Raw genomic sequence first — 18,052 nt, forward strand, 5'->3', positions numbered from 1 at the left:
GATCCGTTTTGAAATTAGCAATCTCAATAAATTAAATGATAGTGATGCCAAAGGAAGCAAAAGGGAAAAAACAGCAAATTTAAGAAAGCAGACAGTACGTGTTATCAAGCTGTGTTTACATTCCCGAATGCAGTATAACCTCAGATTACTTATTCTATGGACATTTTCGGTGGAGATATATATATATATATATTTTTTTTTTTTTTGGGGGGGGCAGGGGACTGTCTGGTGCATTATAGGATATTTAGCAGCATCCCTTTACCCTACCCACTAGGTGCCAGCAGTTGTGACAACCAAAAATGTCTCTAGACATTGCTACATGTCCTCTGCGGACAAAATCACCCCTGGTTGAGAACTGCTTATACAATCCTATATATTTGGATTGATTGGTCCTGAGTAAAAACAAGATAGGATAACTTGAACCTTCCACCTCCAAAAGGAAACACTGTACTTTTCTGTGCATGTTACTTTTGAATTCATTTTCTAATACAATGTCAACTGTGGCCTCATTGATATACTGTACATCCACATTTGTACTTCCAAAGCTAACGTCAAGAATGTCTAACCTTTTGGATTTCAAGTCTACTGAAATGTAATGTTTCATGCTTTCTCCTGATTATTTTTCTACACACTTCTAGAGGAGGATCTCAGAGACGTAGCACTAACTACCGTATGTAGTTATAACCTTGTGTACTTCAGTCTTAAGTATGTGGAGCTGATATTTGAAGGAAGCTTATCATTAGCACTGATGAATAACAGTGGTCATGGAAATTATAATCAGCGAGTGAGCCAATTGCCTGGAGATTTCTATAACTCTAGGTATTAAGGCAACATAATTTTGAAAGTTGGAAATGTGTGTATATTTTCATATGTTTTGGATTTGCTATAGTGAAAGAAATCTGTTGGCCATCCATCAGACAGTGTTCAGTGCCCACCAGTGTATAAAAGAAATAGACATAAAATACTAATGAACTATGTATGTAAAGGTACTGATGTATATAGAGACGTGGGGGCATTGTGGGCTGTAGTAGTTAGAATATTCTATGGAGGAAGAAGAATTTGAAGATTATTTTGAAGGATGAGTAGTATTTGGAACATTTTTAAAGAAGGGAATATTTTGAGATAATGAGAAAACTAAGAGAATTAGATATAAATGGACTGGCCTGACAAGAGGAATATCTCAGATAAGGTGAACCCAATTGTGGTTCTCAGTCTGGTTGTGCTTCAGAATCACTTGTGGGGAGATTTTAAACCTACAAGTGCTTGGGTCCTACCCCCAGAAGTTAAGAATTAGGTCTGGGGTAGGATTAAGGCAACTGCATTTTTCTAGGCAATAGAAAGCTGTTATAATTTCTTGAGTTGTAAAGTAGCAAGGAAAAATGTTTTAAAATTGGTCTGACTGGAGTGTTTCAGAATGGATTGGAGGAAGCAAATGTGTTCCTTTGTAAAAAGTCTAGTAATTTATGTGCATATCTATTCATTCTGACTCCCCAGCTAGATTTCTCAGTTCCTTGAGGTCAGAAACTATCTGCTTTTGTGTGTATTTATTAGTCTTGCATTATGTTCTGAGCACAGGGCTAGATTCTGAGGATAAACAGATAAATTATAGTTTCTGCTCTCCCTCACAGTCTACATTGGGAAACAAATATATAAAGGAATACCTTTTTTTCAGTTCATTGTTTAAAAGTATGGGCTACATTATTTTCCTGATTATAGTAGTTCTTAAATCCTGTCTAATAATTGCTGAATAAATGTGCACTTTAACTTGTAGAAACTATATTTTAGTTATCCATAGCATGACAACAGATGATCAAGGATTTGGACCCTCGGTTATATTTTAATAATCTGCCATATTTTACTGTTATTTCAAACATACACTCAACCTCAAATTTGAGAACAAGAGACCTAAAATATATATATTGAGAATTTACTGTGTGATAAATCCCATGCTGAAAGCTGATCATGAAACTATTATATAATAGCATACTCATTTCCACTTGGAACATTTACTACCTGCTTTTTACAGTTTGTAAAGTACTTTCACGTAGTTATCTTATTTGAGCCTCAGAACAACATTGTAAGATAAAAAAGGCTAGTGACACCCCCATTTTATTGATTTGGAAACAGACTCTTAGAAGCTTTGGCCAAGAAGTGCCAGAACCGAAACCAGAACTCAAATTTGTTGTCTACTAGTTTACTTTTCTCTATATCAGATGGCTTATGTTTATGCTTAACAGAGTTTTTTGAGATCAGGTTATCAAAATATTGCAGACAAAGACTATTCGGTAGCCTTGTTAATGCAGCTTTGTTAGATGGAATTCAGTGACTTTTTTCCCTAGGGCACTGAAAAAGTTCTTACTTAGTATTCCTAAAAGTGAGCAAGATGTTTTAAACGTTTGAAAAAAATGAAGTTGCTAAGTGTAATGATGTAACATATGGCCATAAATTATTTGATACTCCTCCTTTGAAGAGGTGGAGCTTTATTCTCCTCCCCTTGAGTGAAGGCTCTACTTAGTGACTCACTTCTCTAAAGTATAGAATGTGGCAGGATGATGGAGTATGACCTCTGAGAGTAGATCATAAAAGACATTGTGGCCTCTGCCTTGCTCCTTCTCTGAGATCAGCTGCTCTAGGACATTTTCTCAGTCTTGCTACTGTTGGCATTTTGGGCCAGATAGTTATTTGTTGTGAAGGATATTTAGCAGTATCCTTGTTCTCTACCCACTAGATGCTTGTAGCATCCCCCACCCTCACCACACACTCGCAATTGTGATAGCCAAAAACATCTTAGACATTGTCAGATGTCCCCTGGAGGGTAAAACTGCCCTCTGTTGAGAACCACTGCCTTAGGGGAAACCAGCTGCTATGTTGAGAGGACAACTGAAGCAGCCCTATGGAGAGGTCCACATTGCAAAGAACCAAGGCCTGCCAACACCAAGTGAGCGAGCCGTCTTGGAAGTGGATCTTCCAGCCTCAGTCAAAGTCTTCAGATGACTCTAGCTGGGGCCAGCGTCTTGACTGCAACTTCAGGAGAGACCATGAGCCAGAACCACCCAGCTAAGCTGCTCCCAAATTCCTGACTCACAAAAACTATGAGATGCTAAATCTTGTTTAACCCACAATTGGGGGTAATTTATTATCTAACAATAGATAACTAATCATCCTATGTGTTACTGTAAAAAAAAAATATATGTATATGTATATATGTCATATAAAATGGAGAGTCGCAGACTGAGCAAAACCCAAAACAGGTGAAGACATGTTAATGCCTGTTATGTACATTTATAGTCATGTTCACAGCATATATTTGTAGGGTGCTTTTCTGGATATGAATTCTATGAACACTATTACTGTAAAAGAGTTTTAATTGTAGCAGCAAGGCAGAGTTGATGGATGGTAATACTAAGTAGTTAGAATGTAATATATGATTAGTCTATTTAATATTTCAGGTTTGCTTGAAGGGAGTTAAAAATTATTTAATTCTGAAACATTTTTTTATTGAAATTTTCAAACACATAAAAGTAGAGAAGATATATACCCCTGGTGGAAACATTCTAATAAGGCTTTAGAAAATAATCCCCTGTAAGATAAATAAAATAATCCATGCATAATATTTTTGCAATCAATATGGGAAAACCATTGTTCTTGATGCAGATATATACTTCCATTTGCAATCGAAGAAATGTGTTAACTGACACCACTGTAGCTTTTAAAGCTTCAATGAAGAAGTGTACAAAATCATTCTTTTTTCAAATGGAGCTTGCAGAAAATGAAGGTTGATTGCATTTTGATCACAGATGGTTTTGGATTTTCAGATTGCAAACCAAGTAAATTTCTACATTATTGAATGTTAGTTTTCATCAGCCTTGTAAAAATTGAAGCAGTTGTGAAAAAGATTTTTGTCCCAGTAGCTTAGAAGCTTTTGCTGCAGGAATTGGACCAGACTAGGAATGACAAGTTTTAGCATATATGTTGTCCTTCTGAGTCCCAACCCCATGGCTAATGTCCCTAATAAATGCTATCACAAATACATTTTCCTATCTGAATGAGGTTTTTGTGAAAATATTGAATTTGCATAAAAGTTCTTGAACTTTAAGTTCTGCAAGGCAAGTTTTCAATTAAGTGACTCCTATTTTTCCATTCTGGACTACTTAACTATTGATAAGGTTTTTCATGTGTCATTTATGTTTTAAGCCTCTTTGAGAGGAATTTTTGGAAACTGAAACTGAGGATTGGTCATATTGCACATACTTGTAACAATACCTTCTGATGTTCTTTCTATCAGTATGAAAGTTATTGTAAGAAACTGAATTCTGTTTTTAAATACTATATTGTGCAAACAGATCATTTTGATTTAAAAATCAAATTGTTAAGTAGATACTTAAGCAAGGTATTTGAGAGTTAGTGAAGATACCAAAAGAAAGCTGCCAATATTTCAAATATTGAGTTTTTAAAGTCAATTTTAAGTCCCTTGCTACTCTGAAACATATTTTTTGAAATTCCCAAGTCAAAACTTGAGTTCTAGTTTTTGCCTTTATTTTCATGACATTATTTCCAAAATGGAAGTGCAGAGCATAGCATCAAAACTACAGTGATACTTGCACATTTGTCTGAATTTAGAAGGAAGAAAAAGTAGGTTTCTGTGGTAGAGATGTATGCCAAAAATATTTCCAGTATGGTATTTATTGAAATTTGTATTAAGTATTATGGGTAGAGAGAAAGTTCCAAGTTAGTCATCTGAATTAGTTATTTAGAAGGCACATTTTGAAAACCGTTATCAATTAACCTGAATTCAATTGTAAAAAAGCTTAAAATTATATGGAAAACAGATTTCATCTTTTGCAGATTATTTCTCTCCAAGTAGATATGTAAATGAGTTTGATGTGTTAATGAGAATTTGTTAATTCAGTGTAACTACTGATTTTAATACATTAAAATATTTTCATTAATTTCCAAAAATAAGTAAAATTGTATTGTCTTCTTAACCATTATTAAAGGTTCATTTTTCCTTAACATCATTCAGGGATTAGAGAAGTCATCTATGACCATTAAAAGAAATTGTGAAGCCATTTACGACCCCCAGAAATTACTCAGCTAATTGCCAGGTGTTTGCTCATTCTTCATTCTATTGGAGAAAACCTAATTTTTTTTTTTTGATGAAAATCCTGGTGGGTGCAGTCATTTGTACTCTTATGCTCTGTGGACGTGGGCAGTTGACCTCGTTAGGCAGCATCTCACCTTTCTTAAGAAGTTCTCTCTCTTCTGTTTCCTACCAAGTCTGCTGGCTATTAAAGCATACTGATTTGCTTCTACCTTGCAACATAAGCACTCTCCAAGCAAGGTGCCAGTCATGGCACATAAACACAAAGCCCCTATGTCTCTATACGTACCAAAAGCTCAGTTGGTGGAAACCACCTTTGGAGGATTGTCTGAGAAATATGGAGCTTATTATCTATTTTTCTAAAAACACGTGAGATTTCCTCTTGGATGAGAAGTGTCAGAGAGCAGCACACCATGCTGTTTTGTCTTCTCCTGCCTTTGCTAGTAATGAATTGTATTTTGGCCTTAGGAAACAGTCTCCACTGATGGATGCTCTAAGAAAAGAACCATCTGAAACCCACTATTATAATTGTGTAAGGATGTTGATTAGGACATTTTTACTGCATTATACAGTGTCTCCTTCATAAACATACACAGGAGGAACTCTTCTACAGAAGAGTTTTACTACAGAAATAATTATGCCTCTCTTCAGTTCTCCGAGTACCTGGTTTGTTTTTATTTTATGGTTCCTGTGACTCATGTCTTAACTGGTTATGTTCTCTTTGTGTTGGCTTTAGTGGACTCAGAGCCAAATTTGGGACCCACCTCTAACGGGTGTTCAGAAAGGACCTCATGATATGCATTTGTGTGCTATCCTCACCCATACAGAATTTCTTACTTATTTATTTCCCCCTAATCAGTTACTCTTATGTCAAATTGTATATATACAGTTCTCAGTTACTTTAAATACATTGTGAAGTAAAACAGGGTATATATAAGTAAACTTAGAAATTAAAATTAAGGTGTTAAGAATCTAGTATACCAAATTTTTTCAGGACAGGGGAGAGGGAAGGAAAGTGTGAATGTGTAACAAAACACTAAATTTTATTTAGTGAATATTATGGTGTCCTAAGCAGTGGACTCACATTCAGCATCAATTAGTGACAATGACATTCTGACATATAATATCTGCTTTTAATGAATTTTATCTTTCCCTTTAATTTTTTTTTTACCATAGCAATGTTTTTATAAAACATGAATTAATTTTATAACTTTGTGAATTTACAATTGAGGGGAAAAACTTATTAAGCAATGTGTCCTGGATTTTAGTTTGGAGAACCTGATCATCATAAAGATAATTCCATTTCATGATGTTGTTCATGAAAACAAGGTTTAATTTGTAGTTACAATTTTTAAAATGTGATTAAGAGGAATCTTCCCAACTGGTAATACTAGTAAGTACAATAATAAAGGCAAAGCCAGTAGCTGATCCTGGGGTTGTCCTGGGGTTGTTCCAGGTTGGTATCTTGGAAAAAGAGTGAGCATTGAAATTAAACAGATCTGGGTTTGCCTCCCACTATATACGAGTTATATGCCCTTCGGTGACTTGCTAATAAGGTTTCTGACCATTAGTTTCTTATTTGGGAAAGCAAATATAACTATCTCACAAAGTTATTACAAGGATTAAATGAAACATTTCACATAATGTGGCATAATATCAGGTAGTTTAATGAAGTTAAGTTTCTTCTCCTTAATTGGTTTTATCAGGTGATCTTTAAAAAATTATTAGGAATTTCTGTTTTGATAATTACAGTGTTCAATTTAGGATGAAATATACAATTTCTTCTCCAAAAACTGCTTTGATTAGTGATAGAAACAGGAGGCTAGATCGGAGCAAGTTAAATACATGAAGAGGTGGGGGCAGTGATGGAACGTATATTCTTTGCCTCAGCAGTTTTTGCCATGAGGATTACTAACTAATAAGCAAAAAGCAGTTTTTCTGAACAATTCGTGCTTGTTCTCTTTGGTAAGTAAAATATGTTTTAAAAGGTGGGAGTGTACTTCTACTTTGAAGTAAAAATTTTTAGTGTGTTCTAAGGAAACCATGCAATTACGGAGGAAGCAATGTGAATTAAGATGTCCATTGTAGTAGTATTTGTATTATTTGTGTAAATGAATGGAATAGCTTTAAAGTCCATCAGTGAGAATGAGTATAGATAGTGGTTCAGATATTTAATGAAATTTTTGTAAATGATTGTTTAGTAGAATGGAAAATGCTTGTGGCTTAGGTATGGAGGATACAAATTTATATACTCTGAGTATAGCCATGTAAGTATCAGTTGAAGGAAATATAATTGTTAATAGAGGTTTTATTAAAGTTAGAAAGCATGCCTCTTTTTGTTTGTTATAGGGTAACAGAAGAGCACAGATGACTTATGATTATGACTTTACTAGTGACTTTTTAAAAGATATAAACTCACTTTTAAAAAAAAAATCAGGATAGGAAAATATAAAAAAAGCAAAAATGTTAAGAGTCCTGAGTATGCTAGACATTTCTTTTCTGCTTATGTGTGTATACCTGGATGAGTATACTTTTTTTTCCCCACAGATGGGACCATTCTTTACTTCTGAAACTTGTTCTCTTTCCCATCAACAGTATAAGATGTACATATTAGTATGTAGAGATTCTTGTTAATGGCTGCGATACATGGTACATGAGAATGTACCATAATTTAAACTCTGCCGTATTGGGTATTAAGGCAGTTTCTGGTTTTGTTCTTGTGAACAGGCTACAGTGAACATTTATGTATTTTGAACCCAACTTTATATATTTTTTATATTTTTAAACTTAGTTTATATATTTTTGAGCCCAACTTTTAAAAAAGTGTCCAACTATAGTAGTTGCAGGGTATTATTGGGCATTCTTTGCTTTCATATATGTGTATTTCATCATCCCAGTTAGATGGTAAGTTCTGTGGCATCAGGTACTATGTCTACTGTTTCTTTTGTATCCACAAAGAGTCTCATGAGGAAGGTATTTCAGTAAGTACTAAGGAAGTGGTTATTTTGGTATTTGTGAGATACTACATCATTGAATCCTTTAGTGTTTTAGATTCATAGGCAGTAGTAGAACTTCAGGGATTGGAAACTTCCCATTAATAAAGTAATTTATGTTGAGTGAAAGTTACCTCTCATGAAATACTTTTCATTAATATTATCCCAGTTTGGTGTAAGATTACAGGAAAAAGTTTTTTCCATATAAAAAATAATTATAGTAGGAAACATTTTAGAAAAGCAGGGTCTATACAATTAGAATATATTTAAAATGGGCTGAACTTTTAGCTAAGTTGAACTTGATTTTCTGTTATGGTTTAGTGGTTAAAGAATTCAGTTGTGAAACATACCACATGGATTTGAATGCCAGCTCTGCCATTTTCTGTATGTGAGCCCATTAGTTAACCACTTTGTGCCTTAGTTCTCTCATCTATAAACTAGTAATAATAATGTCTTCTTGTAAAGTTATGATAAAGATGTTCATTGATGTAAAGATCTAAAACCAATGCTTAGCCATAAAAAGCACTTAACAAATGTAAGTTTTTAACATTAATATCATTTTCTTGTTTGATGCTGTTGAATTTATAAAAGTTGAGAGCCAAATGGTAAAGCTGAAGTTTTTTCTTTCATATTTCAGAAAACTGCATTATAAAATAGTCTTTTTTCCTTTTGTTAAGAATTTATTAGGAATGTGCCATGTGCCAGGCATTAAGCTAAGTCTTATGTAATATAATAGTGAATAAAACAAAAGACACTTCCTGCCTTCAAGGTGCTTATGATGAGTGGGAAAGGCAGGTATTATTAATGTCAAATATTTGAGCTTTACCATGGACCACAGGCCCTTTGGTAAACCTACTACAGACGTTACTGCATTTAATCCTAACAAACATCCTACAGATTAAATATAAACATTATTCTCATTTTATATATGAGGGTGAGCAAATTTAATTAACTTCCTCAAGATTATACAGCTGCTAAGTGGCAGAACTGGAATTAAAATCCAGACAGTCTAACACCAAAGCCTCAGTCCTTATTTAACCACTGCTGAATAGTAGATAAACATATAGTAATAAATTGTGATTATTGGGATCTGTAGGGTACTGATTAATCCTAGCCTGCTTTTGCTGAATAGATACAGGGGTCAAATACAGGTGAAATATGTACTTTATTACTGTAAAGCTGGCATGGAGAATGACTTGGACAGGTGGCTCAAGTAGGCTGCTTCTTTCTTCAACACTGAATTGGACTTGCACACTCAGTCACAGGCAGGTCAGTTAGAAACCGGTTGACATTCCTTGCTCCAGGAGACCCCAGCAGGCTCACCAGCGGAGGAGGTAGGCAGAATGTGAGGTGGAGAGCTGAAGGGGATGGGTCACACAGGAGCAGTGGCCAGTTTCCCAGACTCACTAGAGCAGTGAGAGGTTCAGAGAAGAATATGAACGTACTTGGTACTTCCAAGAGGGAAGAAGTTACTATTTCATGGGCTTATAGGAACAAGGGGAGTGGGAGAGAACCCCTTTATGTAGGATGAGGAAGGAAATGACGACAGAATAACAGCTTGAGGCAGTTATAATAACCCTTCAATGCACTTCTGAAGGGGGTGACTAAGCCCAGGCTTGGATAAGGATTCATCTGTGGGGTGGAGTAGAGATGGAAGTGGGGCAGAAGAGCGTCTCAGGAACCAGGAACTACCTGTAAACTGAAAAGTTTAAGGAACAGAAAAGAACCAGCACATTCAGAACATAGTGGCTGAGGGGAGGGAAGGAGTAGCACAGGAGCAGGGTGGAGTGGTCATGGTGGTCGGATCACCTGAGCCTTGTAGGCTGCGGTAGGAGATGTGTATTCTATTTTATGTGCTAAGGAAATTCCTTGAAGGATTTGAAACAAGGGAGTGGTGTCATGTAATTTATAGTTTTAAAGGATTATATTGAATGCTTGTGGAGAGTATATTAAAAGGGAACAAAACAGGAAGCAGGGAGACCAGTCTTAGAAAACAGGCTGGCGATGAGGGTGACATAGACTAGTATGGTAGCAGTGAAGTGAAGAGAAGTTGAATTTGAGATCTATTTTGGAGGTGGAAACCACAAGACTTTCTGATAGATTTGGATGGTTCCAGGAGGCTGGAAGAAAAGGAAAAATAAGGGATGACACTCAAATATCTAGCTTAAGTAACTGAATAAAATGTCCATTTCTTGAGATAAAGGAGACAGGGAGAGGAATAGTTCTGGGTGGCCTAACTTGCTCATTTTAAGCTGCTTATATGTTTTTGATACAGAGATGCTATGTACGCAGTCAGATTCTGAGAAGAGATTTCAGTGAGACACAAAGATTTGGGAGTTTTCAATATATAGATGGCATTTAACTAAAAGTCATGCGTACAGATGAGATCATCTAGGAGAATGCAGGAGAGAGGAGAAAAGAGGGCCCAGCACCATGCCCTGTAGAACTCCAGCATACAGAGCACAAGTAGAGGAACCACGTGCGATGGAGACAGAAAAGGAGCTGCCATGAAGGTCATAGAGAACCAGTAGAATGTGCTGATGTGGACTGCAATTTGGAAAGTGTTTAGAGAAAGGGGAAGTGTTAACCATGTCGGTGGCTAATCCAGAAAAGTGGCCATTTGAATTTGGTAATAGAGGTTAATAATGACCCGAAAAGAACAGCTTCAGTGGAATGGATTGAGGAAAGAATGGAGCAGAGGAAATGAGTCAGTTGTGTGGATCTTGTAGTTCTGTGCTTCTCAAACCTTAAGACAAATGTGAATTACCTGGAGATCTCAAAAAGTAGAGTCTACTTTAGGGCCTGAAATTCTGCACTTCTAAGGAGCCCCCAGATAATGCCAATGCTGTTGGTCTACAGAGGAGCAGAGATATAGATTAGTGGTCCTCAAACTTCACTGTGTGTTAGAATTATGTGATGGGCTTGATAAAATACAGAGTTTAGAGTTTCTGAATCAGTAGCTCTGGGATGGCAACCGAGAATTTGCATTCCTTATAAATCCCAAGATGACATCGATGCTGCTGGTCTAGGGACCACACTTTGAGAACCAGTAGAGAATTTTAACTGTGATGGGGAGCTTTCAAGGGAAATGTTTTGTTTTTTTTGAGGGTGGGAACTAACTAGAGCATACTTAATTAGATGAGAACAATCCAGGAAATAGGGAGAAGCTGAGAAAGAAGAGAGAAGGGGAACAAAGGAGTGAAGTCATTGAGAAGATGAGGGAGGATGACACTAAAGCATGGATTGAGGTATTGAATTTTTAAAGGAAAGGGCATGTGTCCTCAGTTACAGCAATAGAGAAAGCAGAGAAGATGGGTCGAAGTGCACATGGGTTTGCAGATTTAGTGGGAGGCAGGTGGAGCTCCTTTTTGATGGTTTCTTTCTTCTCAGTGAAGACAAGGGCAGCTCCTGAAGAAGGAGGGTGTACAAATGGAAGTTTGAGGAAAGAGATGGTGTCAAATGATGACTTTGAGTAGGAAAGTGAACTTAATAGAAAAAAAAAGTGGCAGTATTGAGAGCATTTGAGGTTAAGTTCAGAAATTAAGAGTGAAACCAGCCTGTATGACTGTGCATTCTTTTTTCTTCAGAGTTAGTTCTTAGATTCAGACAAAGAGAATCAAATAGTTGGGATCATCCAAACTTGGACTTTATCCACGTAAGTACATCAGAGAGAGAGGGTGGGAGGGCATAAGGAAGCCCCCACACAGGCTAGAACGGAAATGAGGACAGGGGAGGGCTGAAGGATAGAAACAGTCAATGAAGTGTTGTAGTCAGGGTACAGGGAAGCTAGAAGTAAACTAAAAGGCATAGGAGGTTTGTGATGGAAAACCAGTGCTGGCATTCACAGTTTTGTAAGCAGGCAGCTCCTGGTGGTGGTAGAGGTGCAGGGTGTGACCATGGAGGTGGTTGGATAAGGTGGAGTTTCCTGGAGAGGTCAGGAAACTGAGAGGCCAGGAAGTTGGACGTATCCTCCACCTGGATGTTGAAGTTGCCAAGAATGATGACAGAAGTTGGGAATGGAGAGAGACTTTGAGATAGAAACTAACTTTTCAGTGAATGGTGGAAAATTCCAGGTCAGTGGATAACAGCCACAAAGAGGCAGAAACAGTCATGAGCAGGAGCTTTTGTAAATCAAGGGGAAAGTGATGGTCTGGAAGTGGAAATGGTTGGCAAGAAGGACATCTACCCCACCTGCTAGCCATGAGGTACTTGGGATATGAGAGAGAATATCCACTCTCATGGCAGGGCTATAAGAGAAGTAGTGTCTTCAAGGTACAGGCTAGTTTCTGTTAAAGCAAAGAGGTGGAGGAAAGTTTCAGAAAAGGAGTTGAAGAGCAGAAACATAGTTTAAGGATTTGGGGGTAAAGGGAAGGGAACTTCTGGAGCAAATACAGTCATATGGGGAAGATAGTTTGGTCATAATGGATGATCTGAAAGTCTTGAATGTGCCCTTTAGAGACCAAGATAAACAGGAGGATGAGGCATAATGGAATTAGCCCAGTCTCTAAACATAATTAAAATACACATCAAGTTTCTTGCTGTACGTGTCCTGTATGATCTAGCCTCAGCCTCTATCTCTGACCCCTTTCTTTTCCACTCTCCCCTTGCTCCCCATGCTTCACCTACACAGACCATGTTTCTTCTGTTAATCCAGCATGCCTTATTTTTTCTACTTCCATTTCTTTCCCCCTTGGTTTGCACCTGCTCTTCTGAGAGGCAGCATTGCAAAGTGGTTAAAAGCATGAGCTCAGGATCCAGACTCCTTGCTCTGCCACTTTCTAGCTTTGTGACCACGGGCAAGTTACTTAACCTCTCTGTGCTTCAGTTTCTTCATTTGTAAATTGGGGAATGATAATACTTACTTCTTAGGGGTGTTGGGGAATAAAAGAGTTAACTAAAAAAATTAATGTAAAGGGCTTAGAACAGTTCCTGGTATGCGGTAAAGATTCAATAAATGTTGATGAATTTTTTTTTTCTGCTTGAAGCTCTTTTCCCCTCTATCTTTAGTGGTGCTATTTTCTCATCATTCAGTTGTCTCAGCTCAAATGTGCTTCCTCAGACATCCTAGCTAATGTAACATAACTCCACCAGCTTTCTCTTTTGCCCATTATTCTGTTTTATTTAGTCATAGCAATCATCACTATTTGAAATCATTTTATTATTTTGCTCTTGCCCTCTTCCCCCATCCCCTGTGGGCAGTCATATGTTGACTTACTCCATACTGTATCTCAGCTTCTAGAAAGTGATAGAAAATTTGTAGATGCTCAAGAAATTTTTGTGCCAACTCATTGTCCTGAAAACATGGTGGTTTTCAAAGCCTCTACTCTGATCAGACAGCATATGGTGGCAAGGTGGCAGGGAGGCCTGGGCAGAGAAGACAGACAGAATCCAGCTTTTTGTGTACCAGCCTATTGGCTCATCTAGAGCAGGTGGCTGCCTGTTTTTGTGTTATTGGGACACAGTCACATCCACTTAAAAATTTATTATCTTCTGCTTATCACCTCCAGCCAGAGAGTTGAATGGTTGAGACAGATCCTAAGCCTTACAAAGTCTAAAATACTTACTATCCAGCCCTTCACAGAAAAAGTTTGCTGATCTTAGATTTAGATGCATTAAAAAAAAAAAAAAAAGACAAGAAGAAAATACCAAAAATAATAACAGACGATTACTTTGGATAGTGGTATTATAGGTCATTTTATTTTTTATCTTTATACTTTTTTGTATTTTGTTATAGACCCATTTAATTTGGAAATGAAATAGCCTTATAAATACTAATTTTGATGTATTTAGAGCACATTTAATGATGGGCTTTTAATGTTTTTTTCCTTAGTGCTGCTTTTGACACAAAAACTGGGTTACGTGTCGCAGTGAAGAAGTTATCAAGACCATTTCAGTCCATTATTCATGCCAAAAGGACCTACAGAGAACTGCGGTTACTTAAACATATGAAACATGAAAATGTAAGTTATGAATTCAAGGAAGAATAAATTCTGCTGTTGAATAGACTGGAAAAAATTGTGTTGTAATTACTACAAATGGAAATGCATTAGAGTACATCAAACTTTGGACCATCCTTCTCATACTGGGGTGCTAGTGGCCGCTGTGTTATGTCAGGTAGCCACGCAAAGGCTTAGGATGAAATTGGTACATCTTCCTGGAGTTCAAGTTTTACTTAAAGATTTTCGGAGGGAAAGCATATAAACTTTTTTTTTATAATAAAAAAGAATATATTATGAGATACAATACAAACTCTGCGAGGATTTTTAACAGAAAATATTACAAAGAAATTTTATATTCTTTACCTGGTTTACTTAAGGCTGTATTATCAGAATATAGGAATCTAAGGTATTTTGTGTTATGGGTTCAGTGGAGAAGTTAGAGGAAGAGTGCCTTAGATTCACTGAATGTCCTTCAAAGATGGCTATTATTTTATGTATAATTTAATATTACAACTTTTCTTTTTAATTTTCAAAAGACAGCTTTGCCAGATTCAGGTATTTTAATAAATGTGACAAAGGCATTGTTTAAGTTAAATACAATGTTTTCTTTTCTATCAGTTTGGAAATTTAAGACAATGCCATCCTGCAAAGGAGTGCTTAAACATCCTAATACCATAAGTAAATGGATGCGGTTGAAATATTAACTGAAAGTGAAAAAACAATTGACTGAGGACACTTATTTTCCTGAATTTCAAAATCAGGTTAAAAAGGATTTATGTTACTGCTGTATGAAACGAACTGTAAAATTTGTAGCACTGTAGAAACAATGGCCATAGAGATTTTAGTCACTTGACCCTATTAATGGTTACTGTCTAGAAAAAAATTCAAAAATCTATAAATACAAAAAACAAAAATAAAAATAAATAAAGATAGTGCAGTCCAAGATGAGTGGATAAAAAAAAATCTGTAAATATATTACTTGGCTATTTAGACTTTGTTTCAATAATTAAACTTTTTTTCTTCATAGTAAGAAAAAAGTCACAGATATGTGATACTTTATTAGCATTCATTTGTTTCACAAAGTACAGATTTCTTCTAAATTGATAGCATTGCAGTTTAAATTTGGAATCGGGTTATGCACGCTGTTGTAATCACAGCTGCAGCATCTTATTTATTTTCATGTTTTAATTGCGTACTGTTGAGAAAATCCTGTTTTCCACAGATAACATCTATTCCTAGGTGTAATTTTATTTAAGCATTCATGTGCAAACCTGAATTTTTAAAATCTCAGTGCAGAGCTGCAGGCTTCTAATCAGTGACATGTTTATAAGAAGTTGAGATATGTGGGAAAAGCTGGCAGGAGAAACTTTTCTTCCAAAGTCTGCATAAAATCAATGGCCTGTCAGCTTAACTGATAGTTTACATTTGGTTTTTAACACAGTTGAGTGTGTATGCTGTTTTTCATTATACATTAATAAATGTGACAGAGACATTGTTATAGCTTTTTAAATATAAAGAGTATTTTGAAAATGGAATGCAAACCAAACATTTATGGAACCCCAAAGCACCTTCAGGAGGCCCCAGGGTCCCCCTGATGTTACCTATGCCAATTTAAGAGCATGTAGTTTAGAAGGTTACTAACACTGTAATTTATTGTTTTGCTTTTTTATTTCATAGTCAATTTAAGCCAACATTTAGGGCAAAAATTATTTTAGATTATCTGAATCTATGCCTTGGCTTTTCTAGCAATCATAAGAAACAACCTTTTTTTTTTTAACATTTTTTATTGATTTATAATCATTTTACAATGTTGTGTCAAATTTCAGTGTAGAACACAATTTTTCAGTTATACATGAACATATGTATATTCATTGTCACATTTTTTTCTCTGTGAGCTACCACAGAAACAACCTTCTTTAGTATTTCATATTTAAATTTTCTGTGATGAGGTACTTTGAAATATGTCTTACATGATATTGGGCTGCTTACATCTGGGCCATTCTTTATGTGTAGAAGTCAAGAGGCCACAGTGATGGGATGCAATTGTTTTAATTTAGGCAAGGCTGCAGGACTTTAAAAAAATAAAAAGAGGACTGACAGTAAAAGGAAAACAGGATTTCACTTTATATAAGTTGTTTTATAAGCAGCTTGCTAAGTAGCAGCCCCTCTTCTATATTAAGATGTTTAGGTTTTCGCAGTATCCATGTAGAAAGTCACTTATACTTAGATATTGGTGATTTATTGTTGGAACAAAAGAAGGCACGTGGCTGAATGTTTCATAGTTTTGTGTTGGCAAATGTTTGAAGAGGGAACGGGGCCAAAAGACTTAATGTAGAAAATTTCTGGAATTTTGGTTGATTCTACAAATGCTTGTTAGGTTCACACAATGTCAGAATACTTTTGCCAGGTGAAGAACCAAGGCTTCCAAGTAAGCTTGACCGAGGATTTTAAGAGGAATTCCTCTCCTCTTTCCTTCCTTCCTTCCTTCCTTCCTTCCTTCCTTCCTTCCTTCCTTCTTTCCTTCTTTCCTTCCTTCCTTCCTTCCTTCATTCTTTCCTTCCTTTCTTTCTTTTCTTTCCCCTTTCCTTTCCTTTCCTTCCTTCTTTCCTTTTGGGCTACTATCCAATTTTTACCTTGCAGCCAGGCCTCCAAAGACAACAGCAGGAGCTTAAAACTCTTGAAAAATTTAAGTAAGTAATTGGTAAAAAAAATTGATTTTTTAGGTGCCAGAATGCACATGTGATCTTTTACCTAAAAATTTCCTCTGATTCATAATCCATCGTTCATCTTAAGTTATTTTTTTTATTAGTGATAATAAATAACATATATAACTTTCCTATGTGTTACAGGAGCTAGGGGATGTCCTCTGTGACTGTAAGAATTATTCTCTGAACAAACTTAGCTGGTCCGGTCCATTGCTGATTGAACTTTTGACCTTAATCTTATTAATAGCTGCTCTAAGGAAAGATTAAAGGGAAGCAGCCTGCTAGCTGCATCCTTTTGTTGTCTGAATAGGTACCACAAATATTGCCTAGTTAAGGGCCTAGAGATCTGTACATTTTAAAGTTTTAAAATAATTAAGGGAACCCTTTCATAAATTTTACTTGAGAGTCTTAGATTCAATCTTACCATGATAGACCAAGTGATTGTTTTGGTTTACTTGGGTTAAATATATTAAATATTGTCTTTGACTGGTCACTGAGTTAAAGGGTTTTTTTGAGTGTATACCAATTTAATAAAGATGTATTACTTCTGTCTGTCAGCTTTTGGATCATTGTAGAACAGTCATCAGAGAGATTTGCTGATTATTTGTATTGTAAATGTCTTTTCTAAATATTTAATTCTTGGGTTACTTTTAAATGTCTGAAATCATATAATGGCAGAAGAAGTAAGGAAATAGGCTAAAATATGACTTGAATTAAAAGGATATTTCCATTTAAGAAATGAGAGATGAATAGATTGTAGAATGTTCCCCAGATCTATTTTAATGCTAGGAAACTTTTTGTCTTGCAATATTTATGACTAGTACTCCATAAATAGAATCAATAGAGAAGGGATATTTGGAAAAGCCCATAAAACATTAAAAATACTTTGATGTAACACGGGTAGCTTTAATCTCATAAAAAGTGTCCCTTTTAAAGAAATTAAAATTTGACAGGGTATTTAGTAAGATTTTAATAGTAAAATAGGTAATTATGGAAGGTGATGTTTAACAAGTAAAAAACAAAAACATAATTTGGGTAAAAACAAGTTGGAGTTATTATTAAGTATATGATAATGTAATGTTATTGAAATAAGGTAGCAGGATTTGGAATTAGTTCCTATTAAAATGACTAAGACCTGATGGGTCCTATAGTAAGTTCAGTATTTTTTTATCATTTGATTTTTGTTTTCATATAGGTGATTGGTCTGTTGGATGTTTTCACACCTGCAAGGTCTTTGGAGGAATTCAATGATGTGTAAGTAAATTTGTCTTTGCCTTCTTCAGCTAGAGGTTGAAGATTAGCAGCCCATTTCTA

General features: G+C 35.8%; 1 protein-coding gene across 4 annotated transcripts in view; it reads left to right on the top strand.

Moving 5' to 3' along the window:
* Positions 1 to 18,052, top strand: part of MAPK14 (mitogen-activated protein kinase 14) — a 62,002-nt gene that overhangs the window by 8,578 nt on the left and 35,372 nt on the right. For all 4 annotated transcript variants that reach the window (XM_032462932.1, XM_032462934.1, XM_032462933.1 and 1 more), the window contains exons 2-3: positions 13,925 to 14,054; positions 17,934 to 17,992. In XM_032462932.1, the coding sequence (XP_032318823.1) occupies positions 13,925 to 14,054; positions 17,934 to 17,992 (189 nt within the window). The remainder of the gene's footprint in view (positions 1 to 13,924; positions 14,055 to 17,933; positions 17,993 to 18,052) is intronic.

The sequence above is a fragment of the Camelus ferus genome, chromosome 20 (assembly GCF_009834535.1).
Source record: "Camelus ferus isolate YT-003-E chromosome 20, BCGSAC_Cfer_1.0, whole genome shotgun sequence".
In the NCBI taxonomy this organism is placed as follows: Eukaryota; Metazoa; Chordata; class Mammalia; order Artiodactyla; family Camelidae; genus Camelus; species Camelus ferus.